The 22,313-nt window shown below is 43.7% G+C and overlaps 1 protein-coding gene and 1 long non-coding RNA gene across 6 annotated transcripts in view; one reads left to right on the plus strand and one right to left on the minus strand.

Annotated features, from left to right (window-relative positions):
- Positions 1 to 2,005: 2,005 nt before the first annotated feature.
- Positions 2,006 to 6,182, plus strand: LOC122460367. The gene is made up of 2 exons (XR_006281631.1): positions 2,006 to 2,204; positions 5,713 to 6,182. It is a non-coding gene; the product is annotated as an uncharacterized LOC122460367 (long non-coding RNA).
- ETV6 (ETS variant transcription factor 6) overlaps positions 3,310 to 22,313 on the minus strand; it is a 177,294-nt gene continuing 158,290 nt past the window's right edge. For all 5 annotated transcript variants that reach the window (XM_043515125.1, XM_038371036.2, XM_038371028.2 and 2 more), the window contains 3 exons: positions 13,261 to 13,403; positions 10,807 to 10,907; positions 3,310 to 7,476 (listed from right to left, as the gene is read on the minus strand). In XM_043515125.1, the coding sequence (XP_043371060.1) occupies positions 7,371 to 7,476; positions 10,807 to 10,907; positions 13,261 to 13,403 (350 nt within the window). In that variant the 3' untranslated portion in view covers positions 3,310 to 7,370. The remainder of the gene's footprint in view (positions 7,477 to 10,806; positions 10,908 to 13,260; positions 13,404 to 22,313) is intronic.

Genomic DNA, 22,313 nt, shown 5'->3' on the forward strand with positions numbered 1-22,313 from the left:
CCTCTTCTCCCTCTCCCACCCTCCACTCCTTATGCTGGGTCTAGGGCCGATAGTGGTAGGTGTCTTTTGGAGGCGTTCATGGAATATGCTTAACTTTCTGACCTCTGTAATTCTGCATATTGCTGCACCATGGTAAAAAAAAAAGTAATGTAATAAAACAATATGAAAAGATGCATATTAGACAGCCAAATAAAACCTTAGTGAGGCTTGGTGCTGGGAACGCTACTCTTGACATTTGTTTGGGCTAGAACTTGATGATACATGGTGGTGACGCAGGGATGATCTGCTTTTAAACAACTCTTAGATCAAAAATGAAAATGCATGTGATGCTTCAGCCCTACCACTAGTGAATGTTTATCTGATGAACACTAGCCCCCAAATTTGGTATGATTTCTAATTTGTGCACTAGTGGACTACATTAGTGGCAGTCCTGCTGCCGAGGATAGAAGCAGGCTGGCAGAGTTGTGAGGGTAGGTATGAACCTGAAGTAGCATACCCGCTGGTACTTTAGGATTTAGGCATACTGGTAGATGAGTGGGAATACAGGGACTGGGATACGAAATGGTGCTACAGCACAGAAATGGGATAGCCTTACCAAGATCTGGGGCATTTTAGTACTGGACTGTTTATGCACCTCACTGGAGAACAGTCACTCACTGACATGAGTAACACTGTCTCATTCTGTGGCTTCCAGCACCTGGGAAAAATGTGAGTTCTCTTCTGATTCAATCACACGCTTCCTAGGTGGTTTCTTTTTTGGGTCGCTGAGAAGAGCTTTGGGTTTAAAGTTGAAATAAAAATGGCCTAACTCTATATAAACCTCCAAGGAAATAGTTTGCTTGGAAGCTGCTGGCTTGTATGCTAAGTCTCCGTTTTAAAGCATGTCGGGAAAAATCCCAGTAAGAAAAACTTGTGTCCACATCATAAAAAGCACCCTTATAATTGACAACCTCTCTGGCAGGCTCAATGGACCCACCACAGCTTGGTGGGCACGGCGACTGATTGCCCTTCTCGAGCCTATATGTGTTCCCTCCAGTCAGAGCTGGGCAATGTGTTGTGGGGTAGAGCTTCCACAGCAGCTGCCCCTGTGATTCGTGTTTTGCGAATAAGCAGATGACTTCATAGCCCCAGCTCTCAGGCTGGTACCTTCCACCAGCAGTTTATAGAAGCAAAATAAAGATGTTGAGTGTGTATGCCTTCTTTGGGCTGGGATGCTCAAAGGGAGGTGCACCAAGACTAGATCTTCAAAGGTAGATAGGTGCCTCGTTCCCATTGAAATCAGTGGGAATTGGACACCTAACTCTCAGTGAGGCTCTGGGCCTGAGCTCCCTGAGGAAGTAAGAGCTTTTGGTCCTTTAAATTAATCCTGACTCCAAATCACTGAATCTCCTTCCCATTCCAAAACTTAATCATATTCCCCAAATTGCTGCTCATGCCCCTGTTCCAAATGCCTTCAAACAGCCCAAAGGCTGTGTTAATGTGTCGATTAAATTTGCTTCTTGGCTAAAAAGCAAGAAAACAACCCCTGGGGCCAGAAGCATGGAACAGCCTAGGGAATCTTGCTTTGGCAGGATCCCTAGCTACAGAGATGTATGGTTTGTGTGTGTGTGTTGTTTTTTTTTTTTTTGCCAAAACTTTTTAAAACCATGTCTATGTAGATAGTTATATGTTGGAGGTCACTCCACACCAGATTAGAATGGTTATGTGGGGTGTGTGGGTAACTCTCCATCTTGAACTACTTCACAACACAAATTTATCTTAACATCTGCTGGCCACCCCAGAAAGCACAAGGCACAGCTGGCTGAATGAACCTGCTGTGACATCAAAGGTAGCAGTTAGCCAGAGAAGCACTTTAAGAACATTCATGAATTACCCATCAACAGGCATGCAAGCACTATGAGCCCCATTTTACAGATGGTAACTTGCGCTGAGGTCACATGGGCAGTTTGGAGCTGTATCAGAAGGTTGCCCTTCCAAGGAGTCAAATGCCTAGCTTGTGATTGGCTCCATTGAAGGGAATGGGCCAACCCAGGTCTGCCTGGGGCTATCTAGCTGGCTGAGTAGCTGGAAGGCAGTTAAATAAGGTGCACCTGAGCCTACTCAAAAGCTTTGGAGAGCTCAGCTGGAAACTCTCTCCTGAGGAGAAAGGATACTTCTGAGCAGGGACACTCCTAAGGAGCCTTAACTAGGCAAAAGCTTTCTGTGTAAGGAGATCTGGGAGAGACCCTGAAAAAGCAGAAGAGGGTCTGCAGAAGCTCTCCAGGCAGGGAGGCCTGGGAGAGACCCTGAACAAACTGGGGGAGGGCAGGGAAGGGGGAAAGATTACAGAGCTCTCCAGGAACCGGAGAAGCCTGAGGCCTTACAGCAAAAATTAGAGACCTTTTGTTTTATGTGAACACTGAGTTAAGAGCCTTGAAGCCCTTGTACAAGTGCCCCTTTCAGATGGTTTTCTTGAAGGGAGATAGCAGACTATAGAGTGTTTGGCTTCTCCTTGACTGGGCTGTTTAAGTTACCTCATTGTTACCCCATTAAGGAGGAGAATTTGAGGCAGGCTACAGCAGAGTCTCACTGACCTGCCAGGGGATGCTTGTGTGGAGACAGTGCCCCTACTACAGGTTGAGCTAGCAGCAGAACCCACATCTCCTGACTCCTAGTGAGAAGAGTGGCAGCACAGTGAGAGAGGGTGACTGCCTGCCCTACAGGGCTGAACTTTGCCTTCATAGTACCCTAGCCTTGATGGACTCGGGGACCAAGAGACTAGATTTGGGAATGGGTTTGCCATGTGGTAAAAGTGTAGGGTATTGGCTGTTATGGTCCTAGGTCAGCTGGCTGTTTTTTTTTTGTGCACATCAGCAATCTGTAGGAGAAATCCTAATTCCCAGACTCCTTCATTTTCTGTATGACTGTTGAGACGTTTGATAGAAAAAAGCTGCAATAACGATTCCTCATGTTACTTCAGCCTTTTCCTTCTCTAGCTCTTCTCCAAAGCAGCTTGTACTGCAGTAAAGGAAAATTGGGGTATATACTTTGATCTATGAACAAGCAGGGTGGGATCCATTAGTAAGTAAGAGAACAGAGAGAATGCTCTAGGGGTTGGATTCAAATTGCAAACCAAAGGAAGCATGAAAGAGCAGACTCTCCCCACATAGGTTTGGCAATGGCAAGCCTGCTGGTTTCTTTTTGTGATTGAAAACTGCTGCTGCATTCTGTGTGTATTCCCTTGGTGGAAAAGCAGTTGCAACACACCGGAACCATAATAGCTTAACTGTATCTCGCAATGATCAGCTCAACAGAAACTTGGCATTCCCATTTTTATATTAAAAATTTTTTTTATTGAGATGATGTAATTACAGGCATTTTTAAAAATTATTTGCAACTCACTGGCCCTGAGACTAGGCATTTGTTTTTTGTTTTTTTACATTCATTTGATTCAGTCCCTTAACCCCACACCTTTTTTTTTTTTTTTTTTTTTTTTTTAAAAAAAGCCATCAATAAAAACAGACTAGAATTCATTTAAAAAAATGCATTCTGGATTTGCACATGGTTGCAGTCATATAGGAGAAATCATGAAGAATGCATGCTCCGTATTTATCTGAGATCGGGGGTGGTTGCAGTTACTTAGTGTTTATGCAGGTGGCCCTAATAGTGTTTCCTCAATGGATAGTCCTCACAAGATTTGAGACTTTAACTGCAAAAAGGTTTCCTTATTGGCTTACAGAGCTGCCATCTGTCCCACCCAAGCAGCATTGTCCCCCTTCTGTTTGCAGAAGGGTCTGGCTTGTACAGATTTGTAGCAAGTTGATGGCAGGGGAGGGCCCTGTTTAGTCACATCATTTGAGAAAAGGCCCATTACCCAGTGGTTAAGGGGTTCCTTAAAATCTTTCTCCCTTTTCCAATTTCCTTTTAGGGAGTGGGCAGAAAGTAGGGCTATGTGGCAGTTGGCAAATCCTACACTGGAAATTCAGGGGCTGAGGGAGGTGAAAAGAGTGAAATTCTCCTTGATAGCCACGCTTCCAAAAATGGAAGCCATATGGAGTGTAGGTAAAACACGACTGAACTATCAGTATAGATGGGATATGGATCTCTCTGCAAGACAGGAGGGAATCCATTTCCTACAGTTGCTGTAGAAGTCTCTTTCTAACAAATTGGCCCCCAAGATACTAAGGACACCTCAAATTCAATATTGCAAGTCTCTTTGGTCATACACTCCAGCTCTTGGCAGTTGCCCTACCACACTCTAAGCCATTTAGATCTTATCTGAAAAGTTCACTATGCTAAGGGCTTGCTGTGCATCCAAAGACTACTTTTATTCTTACTGGTGTGTCTGTGTGGGTCTTCCTTGGCAAAGTTATCCTTCATTAAGGATGTGATGGAGGAAGTGGACTCTGAAAGGGGATGGGGGGGGGGGTCACATGCCATAGTTCTGTGGTGAAAGAAAATTCCCAACATTCACAACACCAGTAAGGAAACATAGCTTAAAAAATATTTTGCAATCTGGATTATTTCTTGGTCTCTGCAGGTGTCAGTTACCAATTATTGTCAAAGGCAAAAACTTCTCTGTGAAATTTCACTGTGGGACAAATAGGTGTGAGTTCAGGATTTCTTACCTTCCACCCCTTTACTAGCCCCATGATGACGTTTCACCATGTTTGCCACCACAAATGGCAAGGGTGTGAGGACCAAATTGGCAAACTCCTCAGCACACAAATACCAACACTGCAAAAAAAAGCCCTTAAATACAAAAGTCGTTGTCGTCCTCCTCCTCCTCCTCCTCCTAACCATGTAGTTGGAGCAGAGGAAATGAATGATGGTCATGGCCAGAGTACCAAGTGATACAAATAGCAAACTTTCTTTCTACCATCTGAAAATAGAAAGAAAACAAGTGAAGAGAAAGGAACTTCCTTTAAATCTGATGCCCTTTGATGTTTTCCTCTCCATTTCTCAGTCGCAGTCTTCCCTCCCTCCTTTTTTTTTTGTCTTGCATTTTCTTGGTTAGATGTTTGCCAGCTCTATGTGCTATGGCTAAAACCAGAGGGTATTTTCCCTCATAACCTAAGCACGAGCCTGAGCTCCTGAGAAGGGACTGCCACTTGTCTCCTTGAACAGGGTCACGTTCTTTAGCTAAAATTAAACAAAAATAGCTCCCTCTCCCTTCAGTTTCAGGTCCATGGCCACAAAGCCAGAATTTCTCAGCACCTCCCCCTCTGACCCTTTGTGTATTCAAGGGTTTCAGAGCCACCTCAAGGACTGATGGGGTGGTGATCTTCTCTTTTGCTGATATTTTCTGCTGTTCTTTGACGCAGGAAAAAGTCAAATACCCAGCGTGTTGCAATCTGTAAGCACAACCACTAAGAGTATGGGGAAAAAAAACAATTCATTATGTGGCTGGATAAAGCTTGATGGGAAGATGTATTGCCAGTCTTTCTTCATGTGAGGCCAACTGGGAAGGGTTTGTTCTCATTCCAGGATGTGGCACTCTATGCCCATTTAAAAACCCCTTCACTCTGCCATACATCACTCAGTGCACCTTGCAGTGAAACTGGATTATAGTTACTTAAATATACAGGGTACCACACCTAACCAAATGGATAGCAACATAACCTAACTTTCTGGATAGCAACATTCCTGTTCAATGTTTGGTTAAGATCAGGTATTGTATCTGGGCTTTTTGGTAGGATAGATTTAATGATCCCTTGATTTCTTCCATTTCAGGCTCCTATGATCTACAAAAGGGATTTTATTAATGAACAGACACATCTTCCTTTCCTTTGGACATCACATGATGCCTGTGCAGAGAAACTCCAATCTCCTTGTTGAAAAATTACTTTATCTTCTCCTTTCCCAAATGCATATTTTGCGGCTAGATTTTTTTCCTTGACTATCAAGGGATGGCTGATGATGGGTCCATCATTTGTCCTGAAACCACTGATTCTCATCTCTGCAGGGACCAACCAATGTACAGTTACAAAGGGTAATAGTTTTTTCCAGTCTCCGACATAAAAGTCCATACAGCTGAAAGGACCATTGCTCCTGCTGAGCCCATCCTTGCCAGCAATCTTGGCAAGGTTCTCTGTTCCTCCAGTAGCAGGCAGCAGCCAAAGCTGCTCTTGCCCTAAAGGCTGCACACCAAACTGGGACTGCCAAAACAAGAATATCTTAAAATTAAAAGGACAAGAATGCAATGAGGTTGTTCTTATTTTTTTTTAAATAAACAATGCTAAAAATGGGTAAGTTGAGTAGTGATCTCTGGCTGGTAGAGCTGCCTTTGGGAGGAGTGGGGTAGGAAGTGGGAGGCATCAAATAACCAGTTTCAGGATACCAGTATAGCTATTTGGTCTCTGGTTGTCTACCACATATCTTCATGCTTCTGATTTCACTTTCTCTCCAGCAGTGCCAGCTGTCCTGGGGAGGCTTCTGAGTATTATAAGCAATTGTATCTTCATCCTTTTTCCTTCCCCTTAAGATGTAAAAACAGCCCTTCACCTCTACCCAAAAACTGCTAGCTGCTGTGGAAATCGCAACTACTTGTAATCACAAATATTTCAACCCTTGCTTTTTCATAGAAGACTTGGACCAGAAAGTCCACATTGTTTGTCACTTCTATTCAAAATCTTCTTTGCTAGAGAAAGGGCAAAAGCCAGCATTGGTCTATTGTGTTTTGTCTCAGGTTTTTCTTGTTTTCCTGCCTCCCCCTCCCCCCAAGCACTTAGATGACTTGGTCCATGTGCCAGCAGTTAATAGCAGCCCACTGCCAGCCAACATACGCTGGTAAGGTGTCCCAGGCTTGTAGCAAAAGATGACTTTTTTTTTTCTTCAATTAGCAGGTGGGTGTGTGGATATATGTAAATTTTCTTGGTAGTTTGAGACGTTCCTTGTGCCAGCATGAGCAAATGTGATCTCGGCAATGGAACCAGCAGGGTGACCCCTTCTGTGCCATGGTCACCATAGTTTTGATACCATGTTATGTTGTGAGACTTGCACAGAAAATAATAGCACTCCATTTATTTCCATAGGAAAGCCTTCTGAAAAAGTAAAACCTGGTGTCTTGTCCTATATGAATTAAGAAAAGTCAAACTGCATATTTATTAGGAAAGAATGAAACAAACCAACAAAAGGAAAATAAAAACAAGTCAAGGGAGACTCGTCAGGGACAACTGAGTAGTGCATGAGTCCAGGCTCTCTCTCTTCCACCTTGCTGCCGCCACCACCTCTGCTAGTTTTTATTTTTACTAAGGTGCTTTGGGTCCTGCATGGTCTTCAAGGTAAGCACTGAGCCCATATTCTCCTCCTGTGTTCTTGTTCCCCCTCCCAAACTCCTCCAGCCATCCAGGCAGACGTTTCTCCCACAGAGGTGGTGTGTGTTGGTTCCTTCAGCACTCATCCTCTTGATATATTTGTTCATCCAGTTCCTGGGACTCAAGGTGCTCAAGGCGGTCTGTTCGGCCACTCATAATCTCATCTGGGGTCTTCATGAACCTTCAAAACAAAGTGATAAGTCAATCACTGGCTTTCCCCCCTTAACCCATACTATGAGCCTGTTTCCTTGGCTTCTGAGTATCCCTTATATCCTGCCACAACATCTCCCTAGTGACTCTGACCCAGATCCTCAAAAGTATTTAGGTGCCTAATTTCCACTGAAATCAATGGGCATTATCCTCAAAGGTATGTAAGAGTCTCTGTACTTCCTTCTTAGGTTTTTTGTCCCCACCAGCACCCTAGTGTTGTCTGCATGCCTTGACAACCCCAGATACTGATGGGCTTCCCTAGAACACAATCAGAAAAGCATTTTAATTACCCATTGGTTTAAGTACACTATTTGGATACGAAGGCAGGCCCACACGAAAACAAGAGGAGAAGCCAACTGTACTGAGCGGTGCGTCCAGCTCCATGCCTACTCTGCTCAGTATCTGAAGAATGGGGGAGTTGGGCATAGCCTCAGATCTCATCTTCCCTCACTAGCCTGCAGCAGTGCATAGGAGAGGGAGGAATCTCTCACATGGACTCTTCTCAGACCTTAAGTCAAATACACCAGTAGCCAGAGCAGTGAATGGGTTGAGAGCCCTAGTGCCTCTCTTAGTGCAAGTTGAGGGGGATGGGGGTAGTGGGCTGGGAACAACAGGTATGTATACCTGAGCTGGAAATTACAGCTCTACTGCAGATATACTTGTCCTAGCTTTGATAGTTAGCATACTAAAAATAACAGTGTGGCCCTGGCAGCATGGGTGATACAGAGGTTCTTAACTAGCCTGTTGTATGTACTCGGATAGCTAGCTCACCTCCCCAGCTGCACTGCTGTGGCTACAGTGTTATTTTTTTAGCATAGTAGTTTGATCACAACTAGTGTACACGTGTAAGTTTCCAGCTCAGGTCAGCAATCTCTTCAGCTTCAGTGCAGGGGTATCCAGAGAAAAGCTGTAGGCACACAGCAACAGCAGGAATGGGGGGAGGATACATTCTAGTTTTTTTAATATCCACTTCAGTTATGACCATCTCTCTACACTTTTTCATGTGTATACCCGCCCAGCCCACTATAGATAGATCTATATAAACATGAAATTAAGACTCTGATTTTGCCTTCTAAACTAGATAAAATGGGAAGAGAAAGTGGCCCAGGGATGAGGAAACGCTAGTTGAAGCATAAATCACCCTCCTACTTAATAGTGTTACAAAAGTTGGGACAAATCATGTATGAGGTTTGTCTAAACTGGGTGCAGTGAAACATTTTCCACAGTATGAAACTCCCTTGCAAGTGACTTATTGTCTAACACAGTGCAGCCCCTAATTTATGAATCTGAGGGGTCAGTTTTATTTCACCCCAAATATGTGCTCAGTAGCCTTATCCAGTGAAAACAAAACCAACTGTTGGAAAGCCTGTAAAAAATCCTGATCCAGAAAAAATGCCCACTGAAGTTAAAGGAAAAGATGTGATAACTCCTCTCCCTGTGAGATTATAAAACTCGGGCCTTTTATTTTGGATGCTGGAAAAATCTGGAGTCTCTCAGCAAATGTACACTTGCTACCCTTTCTAATGTGGAATTTTATGTATGCGCTAGAAAGAAAACAATGGGCCTGATTCAACCCTGTGCTATTCCCATTTTATGCTGGAGTAACTCCACTGTTATGAATTGAGTTACAAAACTGGAGTGGGGAGATAGTGACGCAGGCCTTATATTTACAAGGAAAACTCACTAAAGACTGGGGCCAAATTCTGCCCTAATTTCTGCCCCATACCAGTCCATTGAGTTTAATGATCTTTCATGAGAGTTAAGTCAAACCAAGATCCTGTATTCCCCCCCCCAACCCAACCCCTCTCACCTTCTGTCCATTCTGTCTTCTAAAAGACAGGATTCCACATGTATTTCCAGGTTATAGCAAATTGCACTGCTACACTTTAAGATATTAGTTCTGATGTTTCTTAAATTATTCCAAAAGCACCAGCACCTATGCACAGGGGGCCTTTTATAGCATTTGTAATCTAAATAAATGAATAGTAAGTAAATGCTGGTGAATTAAGCAAGGCCAAGCATCAGCACAGGCCTCTCGGGCTACAGAAAACACTCAGCCCCTCCATTATAGATCTCTTTCTACCACCATCTTACCCTCTGTTAGGAACTCTGCATGGTGGTTTTAAGACAACTGCCTGCATGTTATTCACAAAGTCACATTCCTCATTATTCTACATTGATGTCAGAAAAACATGAATGGGGTGACATTCTACAGCTGCTCTTTTTCTCTTTCAATATTAATAGGGTTAACTAAAAACATCAATTGTTCATTGGAAAGTTTGCAATTTTAAAAAACTTTTTAATCAAAAATTAAAATGACAATTGATTTCCCCCCCCCTTTACTCCCTTTTTTTCCTTTGTCCTTTTTTATATTAAAAAAAATTACCAGATCAAAAAATTTCCATGAACCTTTTCCCTCAAAAGTGTTTTCAATGTAAATATTTTGACTGGCTCTAGTTATTACTTTTTCCATACCATGCTAAGAAGCCCCAAACAAAACCCTGTCTTCCAGTTAAAATGAATGTTAGCTGAGGCCCAGATCCAAAATCCATTGATATCAAAGGAGAGACTCCGAATGGCTTCAGGGTGCTTTGCATCAGACTCTAAAGTGGGATCAGTTTCCAGTGATCCTGCCTCACTAGATGCACAGCTCCTCCTAGATATTGACAAATTACAGACATATACACTCTACATTTCTGTTTCTCACTGTCTAGAACAGTGGTTCCCAAACACTGGGATGTATTGCCAATACTGGTACTTCAGGTTTTGTGAATGGCTCCCCTAGCTTTCTCCTCTCCTCTGTTCCTTATAAGCTTCTATTTTGGGTCCCATTCCATGGCCACTGCACACCTCCTGTTCCACAGTACATGTTATAAACCCTGCTGGAGTTCAGGGAACTCCAAACCTCAGTTGAGTGATCACAAGATGGAGGTTTGGAGTAGCTCAAGCGCCAATATGGTGAGATCAAGAGACTTGGGTTTAAATCAAGCACTGCTGTGACTTAGATTGTGAAATCAAATGGGAGGCACACAATTGAGGTCTTAAAGACTGATCCAATGTCCACTAGAGTCAATGGAATGACTCCAGTGAGCACTACATCAGGCTCTTTGTCTGGTACATTGGTACAGCACCCCCGAAGGAATGGAAGCATCAGTGTGGAAGGCTCTTTCAGCTTTATGTCCATTGACAACCGTGCTACATGGCTGGTAGTGGAGCAGCTTGTCCAAAACTTCTTCCTGCTATCCTCTCAAAGAAATCACCTCAAGCAGAGAAGGGGGAAGAAAAAAAGAGGAAGAATTACCTGAACAAAAGCCTTTGTCCTGGCTCCTTCCGGATGATATTTAGTTTGTAGTAGTGGCGTAGGGCTCTGGACATTTTCTCATAGGTCATATTTGTTCTGTTCTGTTTGTTCCAAAAGAAAAGCAGAGAGAAGCACGTCAATACACCCTTCCTAAAGCTTTGGAAACAGCTATAGAAATACCACAGCTAGGTGAAATGACCATGCTAGTTAAAGAAGCTACCTGCTCTGATCCTCCGCTGTTTGTAGGCCTATCCTGCCTCTCTGGCATTCTATGGTTTTCTTTTCACACAGTGTGATTTGAATGAGGGTGGCTTCCAAAAATGGGGGGAGATTTTTAAATAGGTCACATTGGACTGTGCTCAACAAAGGCCTTCATCACCAGAAGAGACTTCAACATGAAAGAGAGTATCACCCCACATAGGACTTATTTTCAATGAATGACCTTTTGTAAAAGTTTGTAAACAGCTAATAAACTTTATTTGACAGCACTCCTTTCTGTTAAAGGTGGTGCTCCTCTGGGCTTCCCCTCCATGAATTAGTTAATGTTTACACAGCACTTTGAAACTCTAGAACTGTTTCTCCTCTCATGTTTTCTCTAGTGTAAATCAGGAATAATTCCATTAACATATACATCTGTTTATATTGCAAAGCCTCCCCCCCACACTTTGGCACACTGGGAATCTCTGCTCAGGAGCGGCCCATAACTGGAACAGTAGGAGGTGCATTGGCAGTGTGTCAGAGGTCCGAAATAAGATATGCTGGCACAGCTGTGTGTGTGGGAAGCTTGTGCAGTGCCTGCCTGTTCTATGCCTGACATGAGCGATTACCATCAGTCTCCGACTTAACTGAGCCGAGATCGCTCACTCTGGTTTTGTTTTCCAAAAGGCCCCCTGCTTGAGAATGGGACCCCTTTTGTTTACCCGTCCCACTGAGAGCTATGGCTGGATCAGGGATACTTTAGGGAAGGCTCCAGTGGCAAGTGAGAATGGCAGTGATCTACCTGGAGAAGCTGGGTTTTGTTCACCCAAGCCTTTCTGCAGCCAGCAGGCTCACATTCTCCAGCAGAAGTGCCTATTTTCCAAAGCCTCCCTATGCTGTAAGGCCAAGATTTTAAAAAGTGGCCTATCAGACAGTGGGTGCTCAATGCTTTCTGAAAATCAGGCCCCTTTAAGATATTGCAAAGTTGGGCACCTAAAACTGAGGCACCCAAATCTGCAGTCACTTCTCTGCCATTGCAGCCTATGTAACATAAATGTAGCAGCGCACCAACTCCGGACTGTAAACATGATTTCTCCTGCTTGGCAGCATTTGCTTTATATCAGTGGTCTCCAACCTTTTTACACCCAAGATCACTTTTTGAATGTAAGGGCAACACAGGATGTGCCCTGTCCCGCTCAGTCCATCCCCCTCTCTCTCCATCGCTCGCTCTCCCGCACCCTCACTCACTTTCACCAGGGGGTTGGGGTTCAGGAGGAAGTGTAGGCTTAGGCTGAGGCCAAGGGGTTTGCAGTGTGGGAGGAGGCTCCGGGCTAAGCCTGAGGTAAGGGTGCAAGCTCTGTGAGGGTGTTTGGGTGCAGGAGGGGGCTCTGGGCTGGGGTAGAGTGTTGGGGTGCAGGAGGGGATGTCTGCTCTGGGAGGGGGGTCAGGGCTCAGGCAGGGGCTTGGGGTTCAGGAGGGGGTTGGGGTGCAGAAGCGGGTCTGGGGTGCTGACTCTGGGAGGGGCTCAGGGCTGCGGGTTGGGATGTGGCCTCCCGCTGGGTGGCACTTGCTGTAGGCAGCTCCCGGGTGGTGGTGCAGCGAGGCTAAAGCAGGCTCCTTGCCTGCCCCAGCCCCATGCTGCTCCCGGAAGGGGCCAACAGACCCTGGGAGGGGGGACAGTGGGGATGTAGCTCTGTGTGCTGCCCTTCTCTGCAGGCACTGCCCCCAAAGCTCCCATTGGCCACAGTTCCCCGTTCCCGGCCAATGGGAGCTGCGGGGGCGATGCTTGCAGGCAGGAGCACGGTGCGGAGACCCCTGCCCCTCTTTTCTCCCCCCCAAGTAGAGATTTCTATTAAATTGTTACCCTGTGCTTTTCCTAAGAAAGCTCAATACCAGAGCAATTATGGCCCCTTCCAGACATCATGCTAGCTAGCCTGAGCACCCAGTAGCATCGGACCTAAGGAGGCGGGAGATACCCTCAGAGAGCAGAACTATTACAGCCTGTGTCCATATCATTTTCTGGCTAAATGTCTTTACCCACAAACTACCAGGCTCTTTATATAATGCCTGGCTTTCTGCGGTCCCTGCTGATGAAGGTTGGATGCTTTAGATATACAAACTGATACAAATAGAATGAAAGATTAAACCTTTCCGTAAGTATTTTACTTTCTCTTTCTCTCTTTAATGTTTCTGGATGAACTCCAGAATGTTACAAATGGCAACATTCCCTGGGAGGAAAACCCCACCACTCTTTACCTTGTGGTTTCCCCAGAGCCGGGCCAGCCCATTGGGATCCACTATCCGAAATATTTTGGATTCCTTGTCCTCCCATCGGATGAAGTTTTCGTACCGGCTGTCAGAAAGCAGCTGATAGACGTAATCCCAAAGCAGCCTGCAGTCTGTGAAGAGAAGGGCAAGAAAACATCATTCAAATACTTCTAACAGGGATGAATTTTGGGAGCTAGCAGATCAGCTTGCAGTGAAAAGACGGTGACCTCAGTTACGGCTTCATTTCTCAGCCTTTGATGCCCTTAGGATGAAGCTAGCCAGTAGCAACCTGAAGTAAAGGCCTGGGATAGAAGCTTTTGCCACTCGTGGGACTCTCTTTCAGATCAATAATGATTGAAAGTCATTACCAGCTCACCGCCTATGTGAAATGAGAGTCTGGTCTCAGTCTTATTTCACATAGAGAAGTACCCGTACAACAATAACCACTGACACAATTAGCCTTATCTGACCCTTTTGTTGGCTGTCTCTTCAGAGAAGCCAAGGAACCTGCAGCCATGGAGACTAAACTGTCTCCCTGCTCCGGCTGATCACTCCACGTCAGTGCTAAGGCACACTGGTAGAAGCGTGCACATTATACCTTTCCTATATAACAGAAGCTTTTGGTGTTCTATATTATAAAGCTGACACCTTTCACCAGTTCTAAATGTGCTTTTAAAAAAAACAAGCAACTGGAAAGAAAACCAAAGTACTGTAATTATGTGAGATCTAGCAAGATGTTAAATATCTTCTATTGGACAATTGAATTAAAATTCCCTCCTGCAAACACTCCTTAGGTCACTAACAGATTTTCAGGTTTTAGCTTGATGTTTTGAGGCAGTCTCTTGCGGCAGAAGAAGCCAAGAGGCTGAGCTGCTCCCCCTTGTTCCTTGAGATGTGTATGTGGCGCATACAGCGTGATAACAAACAACTGTGAGTTATGGATTCACAGTTCCCTGGATGGTCCTGCTGATATCATAAACTACAAGAATGCAGGCAGAACCCTAAGATGGCCTCATATTTGCCTTTTATCATGAAGGTAAAAGAAAAGCACGTCTTCACCAACAAACCAATGAGAGACAACATGGCCAAATAGTTAAAACACAGAATGAGGCATCAAGAGAGCTGAGTTCTAGACCCAGTGCTACCAGTGGCTCATTTCAGCATAAAGAAAAGGAGTACTTGTGGCACCTTAGAGACTAACAAATTTATTAGAGCATAAGCTTTCGTGAGCTACAGCTCACTTCATCGGATGCATTTGTTTTCCACCAAATGCATCCAATGAAGTGAGCTGTAGCTCACGAAAGCTTATGCTCTAATAAATTTGTTAGTCGCTAAGGTGCCACAAGTACTCCTTTTCTTTTTGCGAATACAGACTAACACGGCTGCTACTCTGAAACCTGTCATTTCAGCATGTCATTCTACTCCTCTTTGCCTTGGTTACTTTCACCATCTGTTCAAATGGGGATGACAATAATAATATGCAGAGTGGGAGAACTTAAAATGGGGGTATTACTAATACATGTGAGTTATGTTAAAATGTCTAGAGGTACTTTAGTAGTATTTCCCATTTTAGAAATGTAGGGAACATTTCCGAAACTTTTACTAGCTCTAAACCCGGAATTAACGTTGCTGGTGCACCCTCTGTAACCTGCCTCATAAGGGATGCTGTGAGGAACAAAGCCATGCATTCAGAACTAGCTACATTTCACATGAATGGCAGCAGCTACTTAGCAAAACTAGTCCCCACAAGCAAAGCACCGTGGTGCGCCTCTCTCTTCACTAAATACAGCATTCAATTCAATGTCTGTCTGCCCTCCATGGGATTGGCCCTGCCTGAGAGGTTGACTCTCCCTCTGTGACCATGCCTTCCAGAACTGGTCCTTACCACTAGAACAATGCAACCTACCATGCTGACTGATACAACGAGGTTTGTAAATGTGGGGCAGAGGTGGTTGAAAATTTTCCATCAAAGGTTTTTTTGGGGGTGGAAAATAGCTTTTTAAAAAAATATGATTAATTTTTATTAGCAGAAAATTCTTCATTCCATTTGAAATTTTCTGGTGTTTAATTAAAAATAATAATTCCATTTTTCATTAAAAACGGGAGTATTTTTGCAGAAAATTTCAGAGGAAAAAAACCCTAAAGCGTTTTTCCTAATTTCCCACACACAGCAACTAGCATGCTCTGTTTTGCATAACATGCACCTCTGAAACTCACTCTCACTGGAGGTAAGAGCAAGCTGCAGGCCTCCTGGCATTCACAAATATGATACTTAAATGGGATCCATCACTGTAGTATCTGACCACCTCACAATCTTTAACATATTTACCCTTGCATTCCCCTGTGAGGCAGGGCAGTGCTATTATTCCTATTTTTACAGATGGACAACTGAGGCACAGACAGACTAAGGCCTCTATCCACAAAGATACTTACTGTCTCCTCCTCTGACTGTTTTGTGTGGCGTGAGGCAGGTATCTAACTCATTCTGGTAAGAAACACCATAGGCGCTTAAGCTGCCAGGTTGCTGGTTCCCGTTTGTGGATCATTAAGCAGAAATAGGCGCCTCTCTGCAGCCTGGATTTAGGTGCCTAACTCCAAGAGAGATCCAGGGCTTAAGCCACACCTGTCATTTCCCACTGGCTGGCTTAGGCAGCTCCCTGCCTACTATGCTGGCTTTGTGGAGCGCATTCTAAGGCACCTATCTCTCCCCATTCATTGTCTAGGCAGCGTAGGTGGATCAGTGTTGTGTTGTTCCTGTGATTTTTCTAGGCACCATGATGCTCAATGTGCAATGCTTCATTCCCTTTGTGGATCCCATCTTAAGTGACTTCCGGGAGGTCATAGAGGAAGTCTGTGGCTGAGCAGAGAATTGAATCTTAGCTGTTCATATCCTAGGTTAGCACCATAACTACTGCACGATCCTCCCACTCATGAACGGATCACAGAATCCAGTTCATCAAGTACCTTTTTTGTCAATAACGCTTCACATGCCAGCCTCACCCTCCTACATTTACAATTTTTTTTAAATGTCAGTAAATTAAACTGCCTATTCCAGTTTTCTCCTGCAGGCAATGAAGGAAGGAAAATTCTGTTTTTGACTTTGTTTGGTTTTGGTAATTATTTGGGAAGTGCTTGTTCATAAAACAATGGAGGGCCATGTAAGTACCTAAAGAGATAGATAATTTATTACTATTTATGAAAAACTTTGAGCTCTTTCAGTGGAAGGCACTATGGCAAAACAAATGTTAAAATACAGGAATCCTAATCTAAAAAAAAATCTTCCTCCCCCACCCTGTTTCTTCTCTCCGTTTCTTCCACTCTCCTCTTGTCCCTCATCTTCCAGAGCATTATTTTTACCCTTGTTTGATCATTCATGGATATAATGTTCCACCCTGTGAACTACCAATTTTTTCTATATGGGCTGTGGTATGTTTAGCAATGCAACCTGCATAGTCCCTTTTACACTAACTGAAATGTATGCACATGTATTGCAGGATGAAAATACACTTGTGCCTAACAGGAAGCTTTCGAAAAGTTAGTAGCTAGTGGTGCATGCTGAGGCTAGACTCAGCATTGGCCTAACTCTGCTCCCACTGAAGTCAATGGAAGTGAACTTAGATCACATTCAGCACTTCTGAAAATTCTACCCTGAAGCTGTTCAGAGAAGTACTCTTTTCTTAGTTATATACTAGAGTGGAATAATCTACACTGTTGCAAGAATTACTGAAGAGGCCAAACCTTTATTCCTGAATCCAATTCTGGGATTATTTCAGTCTGTTGTGTCCTTTTCAAGAAGATTGGGATAGGGCACATGCACCGGAATGAGTGTGCGGTATATTACCACTTCTCTGCTTTGACAAACTCTGATTACAGACCTTACGATTATATGACTCTGTTGACCTTTGGCTGACCCAAACTTTTACATATAACCTTGGTTGACCTTTTTGTGTCCTTTAGAATCTCTGATACTGGGCACTTCTATTTTCTGAATAATTTTGAGTGGGCACAGACTTCAGGTATCTTGAACAGCATTGATTATATACATCTTTCATTTATGGGATGTATGATAGTAGGCTAACAAGTGGTATGTTAACACAGTTTTGCTTTCTAATTTCTTCTATTTTATATGAATAAATATATATGGCCAACACTTGCTTCCATTGAAGTTAAGGGGAAAACTCCCATTGTCTTAAACACAAAGGATTGGGCCTCAAAGAAAGTTTTTAATTCTCCCGTTCTTCTGTACTACATGGAAAGGTAATTAAGAAATCAGATAATTACCAGGGTAATTAAGACAAACTAGCTTTACAGATGGAGTTATATGACCATGGTTTATTTTTATAAAATCTATAAAATTTCTCCAAAAGTGCTTTTCTGTACAAGTGGCATTAAAAATGATGTTATAGAATAAAGTTTTTAACTAGGAATGACTTAGAATGATTTACATAGCTGACCCATGGTACTGCCACTCAGGCTTATTGTAGCAATCCCAGTAAAAGCTTTGTACCACATATATTCTCTTGATCTGAGTTCTGTTCATAGTTCTGCCATAGACTTCCATTGTGACCCTCAGCAAGTCACTTATCCGATCTGTTGCCTCATTATTCACATTGCAATATGGGGATGATGATATTTCCCTGTCTCGTAAGTTTAATTAATGAATGTTTGTAGCTCCTCAAATAGAAGCCATTGTTGAAGTACAGAAGTAGATTATAGCTCTCTCTACAGTTGAAATATTATCTAGCTATATCTCTGCCTGTATGTATTTCTGGATATGTGTGTGAATGAGTTGTGAGATGTAAACTGCTCCTAAAATATATTAAGAGCTGATAGCAATGACAGCTAGTCTCCCTTAGATTTGCAATAAGGTTTCATATTGTACCTAAAACTTGAGCGTCATGACAATTTGTGCATTCTGAATGTATGGTCAGCCTTGACCAGAGAACACTGGGGTTGAAGGTTGTAACGTATGATATTGGAAAGGGACTTTTGTGTGAATTCCTCAAATGGTAACATATCTGACCAATGATCTTGATGTCATAATAACTAGGTCTCTCTTAAATATATCCATTCCTGGAACAGGTAACACTGCTAGTAACCAGGCTAAGATTCGTGGGTGCACAGAGTATAGATTTTCACTAGGTTATATGATATTTCACTAGAGATAAGTAAGGGAGTCACTCTGATGGTACTGTAGGTCCCATGGCCAAGAAACCAAGCTCTCTCTCTCTTACACACTGGGTATCGACTGCTGAAAACCTCTTCCTTTGGTTAAAGAGAAATATTACTATTTCCACCAATATCTCACACTGCAGAGCATTATATAAATTTGTTTAGTACAGATCAATCACTCACATGGAAGTCCAAGGGCTTTATAGAAAAATAGATCATGCCAGAGAAACTTAGTCAAGGAGTCAATGGAGCTATGACTATATATACCAGCTAAAGTCTGCCCCTTGCTATATAGATTAGTCCAAAGTTTCTCTGGCATAATCTATTTTTTTACTTAAATGGAGTAAGATAATTTATACCCGCTCAGGATCTCCCCCGGATTTCCATCATTTCTCTAACAAAATGATAGCTTGTGGGCAAGCACATTTGTTTACAGTTTACATCCACACACAAACCTCTGTCCACAACCAAGGCAAATGCATGGCAGTTGCTCAACCCAGTTACAGAAACTTTTAGAACAAAAAGGGAAATTCTACTGTGGGGCTTACTGCTACATTAAGACAAATACTGAGACTGGATTTTCAAAAAGGCTGTCTAATTTTGTGACCATTAAAAACCATATGTTGCTCTATCAGCTAAGATAATCTAATATCATGCTTCAGGGTATAAGATAATTATTGAGGGGAGGAGAGAAGTCAAAAAGGAATCATCCTTTCTCACCCTCTGTAGAGGAGAGAGAGAGAGAGTGTGTGTGTCTGTGTGAGAGAGAGAGTGTACACAGGCTTGACAGACAACTATTTATGCGGTTCAGTAAAATCAAAGCTGAGGAGAAGGTTGCCAGATTTTATAATACAACAGGCCTTACGTGGCTTTTGTCTTGCGCCCAGATACAAGGTGACATACTCAGGAGAGAGACTAGAATCTGGAACTGTGCTGTGTGCAGTCATGAGAGTAGGGCTGGGGAGGGAACAGAGAAGAGGAAGTCTGGGAATGGGAACGTGGGGGTTGAAGGCTCAAAGGCATTTGGCCTTTGTACAGTAACTCCTCACTTAATGTTGTCGTTATGTTCCTGAAAAATGCGACTTTAAGCAAAATGATGTTAAGCAAATCCAATTTTCACATAAGAATTAATGTAAATGGCAGGGGTTAGGTTCCAGGGAAATCTTTTTTTTAGCCAGGCAAAAGACTATAGTTTGTGTGTGTGTGTGTGTACACACACACACACACACACACACACACACAGAATAAGTTTTAAACAATTTAATACTGGTACAAAGCGATGATGATTGTGAAGCTTGGTTGAGGTGGTGAAGTCAGAGGGTGGGCTATTTCCCAGGGAATGCCTTACTGCTAAATGATAAACTAGCACTTGGCTGAGCCCTCAAGGGTTAACTCGTTGTTAACGTAGCCTCACACTCTACAAGGAAGCATAAACGGAGGGAAGGGAGACAGCATGGCAGAGAGAGACACACTGTGTGTGTGTGTGTGTGTGTGTGTGTGTGTGTAGATGGGGTAAGCGGGGTGCAGGAGCAGGAGGGAGGGAGACACCCTGACATTAGCTTCCCTCTTCCTCTCCTCCCCCTGCACAGCAAGCAGGAGGCTCAGGGAGCAGCTCCAAGGCAGAGGGCAGGAGCAGCACATGGCAGTGGGGGGACGGACACCTGAACTGCTGGCAACTGGTAGCCTGCTGGGCAGCTGCTGCACAGGGAACTTAGGGGAGCGGGGAGCTGATAGGGGGGCTGCCGGTCCACCCTGGTTCCATGCACCCACCAGCTAGCTGCAAGGGGCTGCTCTTCCTGCAAGCAGTGGACAAAACAGGCGGCTGCCAAACGATGTTAGAAGGGAGCATTGTGCAACTTTAAACGAGCATGTTCCCTCATTGATCAGCAATGTAACACCGAAACAACGTTAACCAGGACGACTTTAAGTGAGGAGTTACCGTATTGTGTTTGTGGAAAGATGGCAGAGACCTCAAAATCAGAGCTGTGTAAGAAGTGTGCCAGGAACTGGGAAACGTGGTAACTGAAACTCACACCCACAAGACATTGAAGATTAAACAAACAGCAGAAATGCAACTGCTGCTCTGGTCTCTAAAAGAAAAGGAGTACTTGTGGCACCTTAGAGACTAACAAATTTATTAGAGCATAAGCTTTCGTGAGCTACAGCTCACTTCATCAGATGCATTTGGTGGAAAAAATAGAGGGGAGATTTATATACACACACAGAGAACATGAAACAATGGGTTTATCATACACACTGTAAGGAGAGGTTTCAGAGTAGCAGCCGTGTTAGTCTGTATTCGCAAAAAGAAAAGGAGTACTTGTGGCACCTTAGAGACTAACAAATTTATTAGAGCATAAGCTTTTGTGAGCTACAGCTCACTGCATCGATGAAGTGAGCTGTAGCTCACGAAAGCTTATACTGTAAGGAGAGTGATCACTTAAGATAAGCCATCACCAGCAGCAGGGGGGGGGAAAGGAGGAAAACCTTTCATGGTGACAAGCAAGGTAGGCTAATTCCAGCAGTTAACAAGAATATCTGAGGAACAGTGGGGGGTGGGGTGGGGGGGAGAAATAACATGGGGAAATAGTTTTACTTTGTGTAATGACTCATCCATTCCCAGTCTCTATTCAAGCCTAAGTTAATTGTATCCAGTTTGCAAATTAATTCCAATTCAGCAGTCTCTCGTTGGAGTCTGTTTTTGAAGCTTTTTTGTTGAAGGATAGCCACTCTTAGGTCTGTAATCGAGTGACCAGAGAGATTGAAGTGTTCTCCAACTGGTTTTTGAATGTTATAATTCTTGATGTCTGATTTGTGTCCATTCATTCTTTTACGTAGAGACTGTCCAGTTTGGCCAATGTACATGGCAGAGGGGCATTGCTGGCACATGATGGCATATATCACATTGGTAGATGCGCAGGCGAACGAGCCTCTGATAGTGTGGCTGATGTGATTAGGCCCTATGATGGTGTCCCCTGAATAGATATGTGGACAGAGTTGGCAACGGGCTTTGTTGCAAGGATAGGTTCCTGGGTTAGTGGTTCTGTTGTGTGGTGTGTGGTTGCTGGGGAGTATTTGCTTCAGATTGGGGGGCTGTCTGTAAGCAAGGACTGGTCTGTCTCCCAAGATCTGTGAGAGTGATAGGTCGTCCTTCAGGATAGGTTGTAGATCCTTGATGATGCGTTGGAGAGGTTTTAGTTGGAGGCTGAAGGTGATGGCTAGTGGCGTTCTGTTATTTTCTTTGTTAGGCCTGTCCTGTAGTAGGTGACTTCTGGGTACTCTTCTGGCTCTGTCAATCTGTTTCTTCACTTCAGCAGGTGGGTATTGTAGTTGTAGGAATGCATGATAGAGAACTTGTAGGTGTTTGTCTCTGTCTGAGGGGTTGGAGCAAATGCGGTTATATCGTAGAGCTTGGCTGTAGACAATGGATCGAGTGGTATGATCTGGATGAAAGCTAGAGGCATGTAGGTAGGAATAGCGGTCAGTAGGTTTCCGATATAGGGTGGTGTTTATGTGACCATCGCTTATTAGCACCGTAGTGTCCAGGAAGTGGATCTCTTGTGTGGACTGGTCCAGGCTGAGGTTGATGGTGGGATGGAAATTGTTGAAATCATGGTGGAATTCCTCAAGGGCTTCTTTTCCATGGGTCCAGATGATGAAGATGTCATCAATGTAGCGCAAGTAGAGTAGGGGCATTAGGGAACGAGAGCTGAGGAATCGTTGTTCTAAGTCAGCCATAAAAATGTTGGCATACTGTGGGCCATTCGGGTACCCATCGCAGTGCCGCTGATTTGAAGGTATACATTGTCCCCAAATGTGAAATAGTTATGGGTGAGGACAAAGTCACAAAGTTCAGCCACCAGGTTAGC

Source organism: Dermochelys coriacea, chromosome 1 (genome assembly GCF_009764565.3).
Source record: "Dermochelys coriacea isolate rDerCor1 chromosome 1, rDerCor1.pri.v4, whole genome shotgun sequence".
NCBI lineage: Eukaryota > Metazoa > Chordata > Testudines > Dermochelyidae > Dermochelys > Dermochelys coriacea.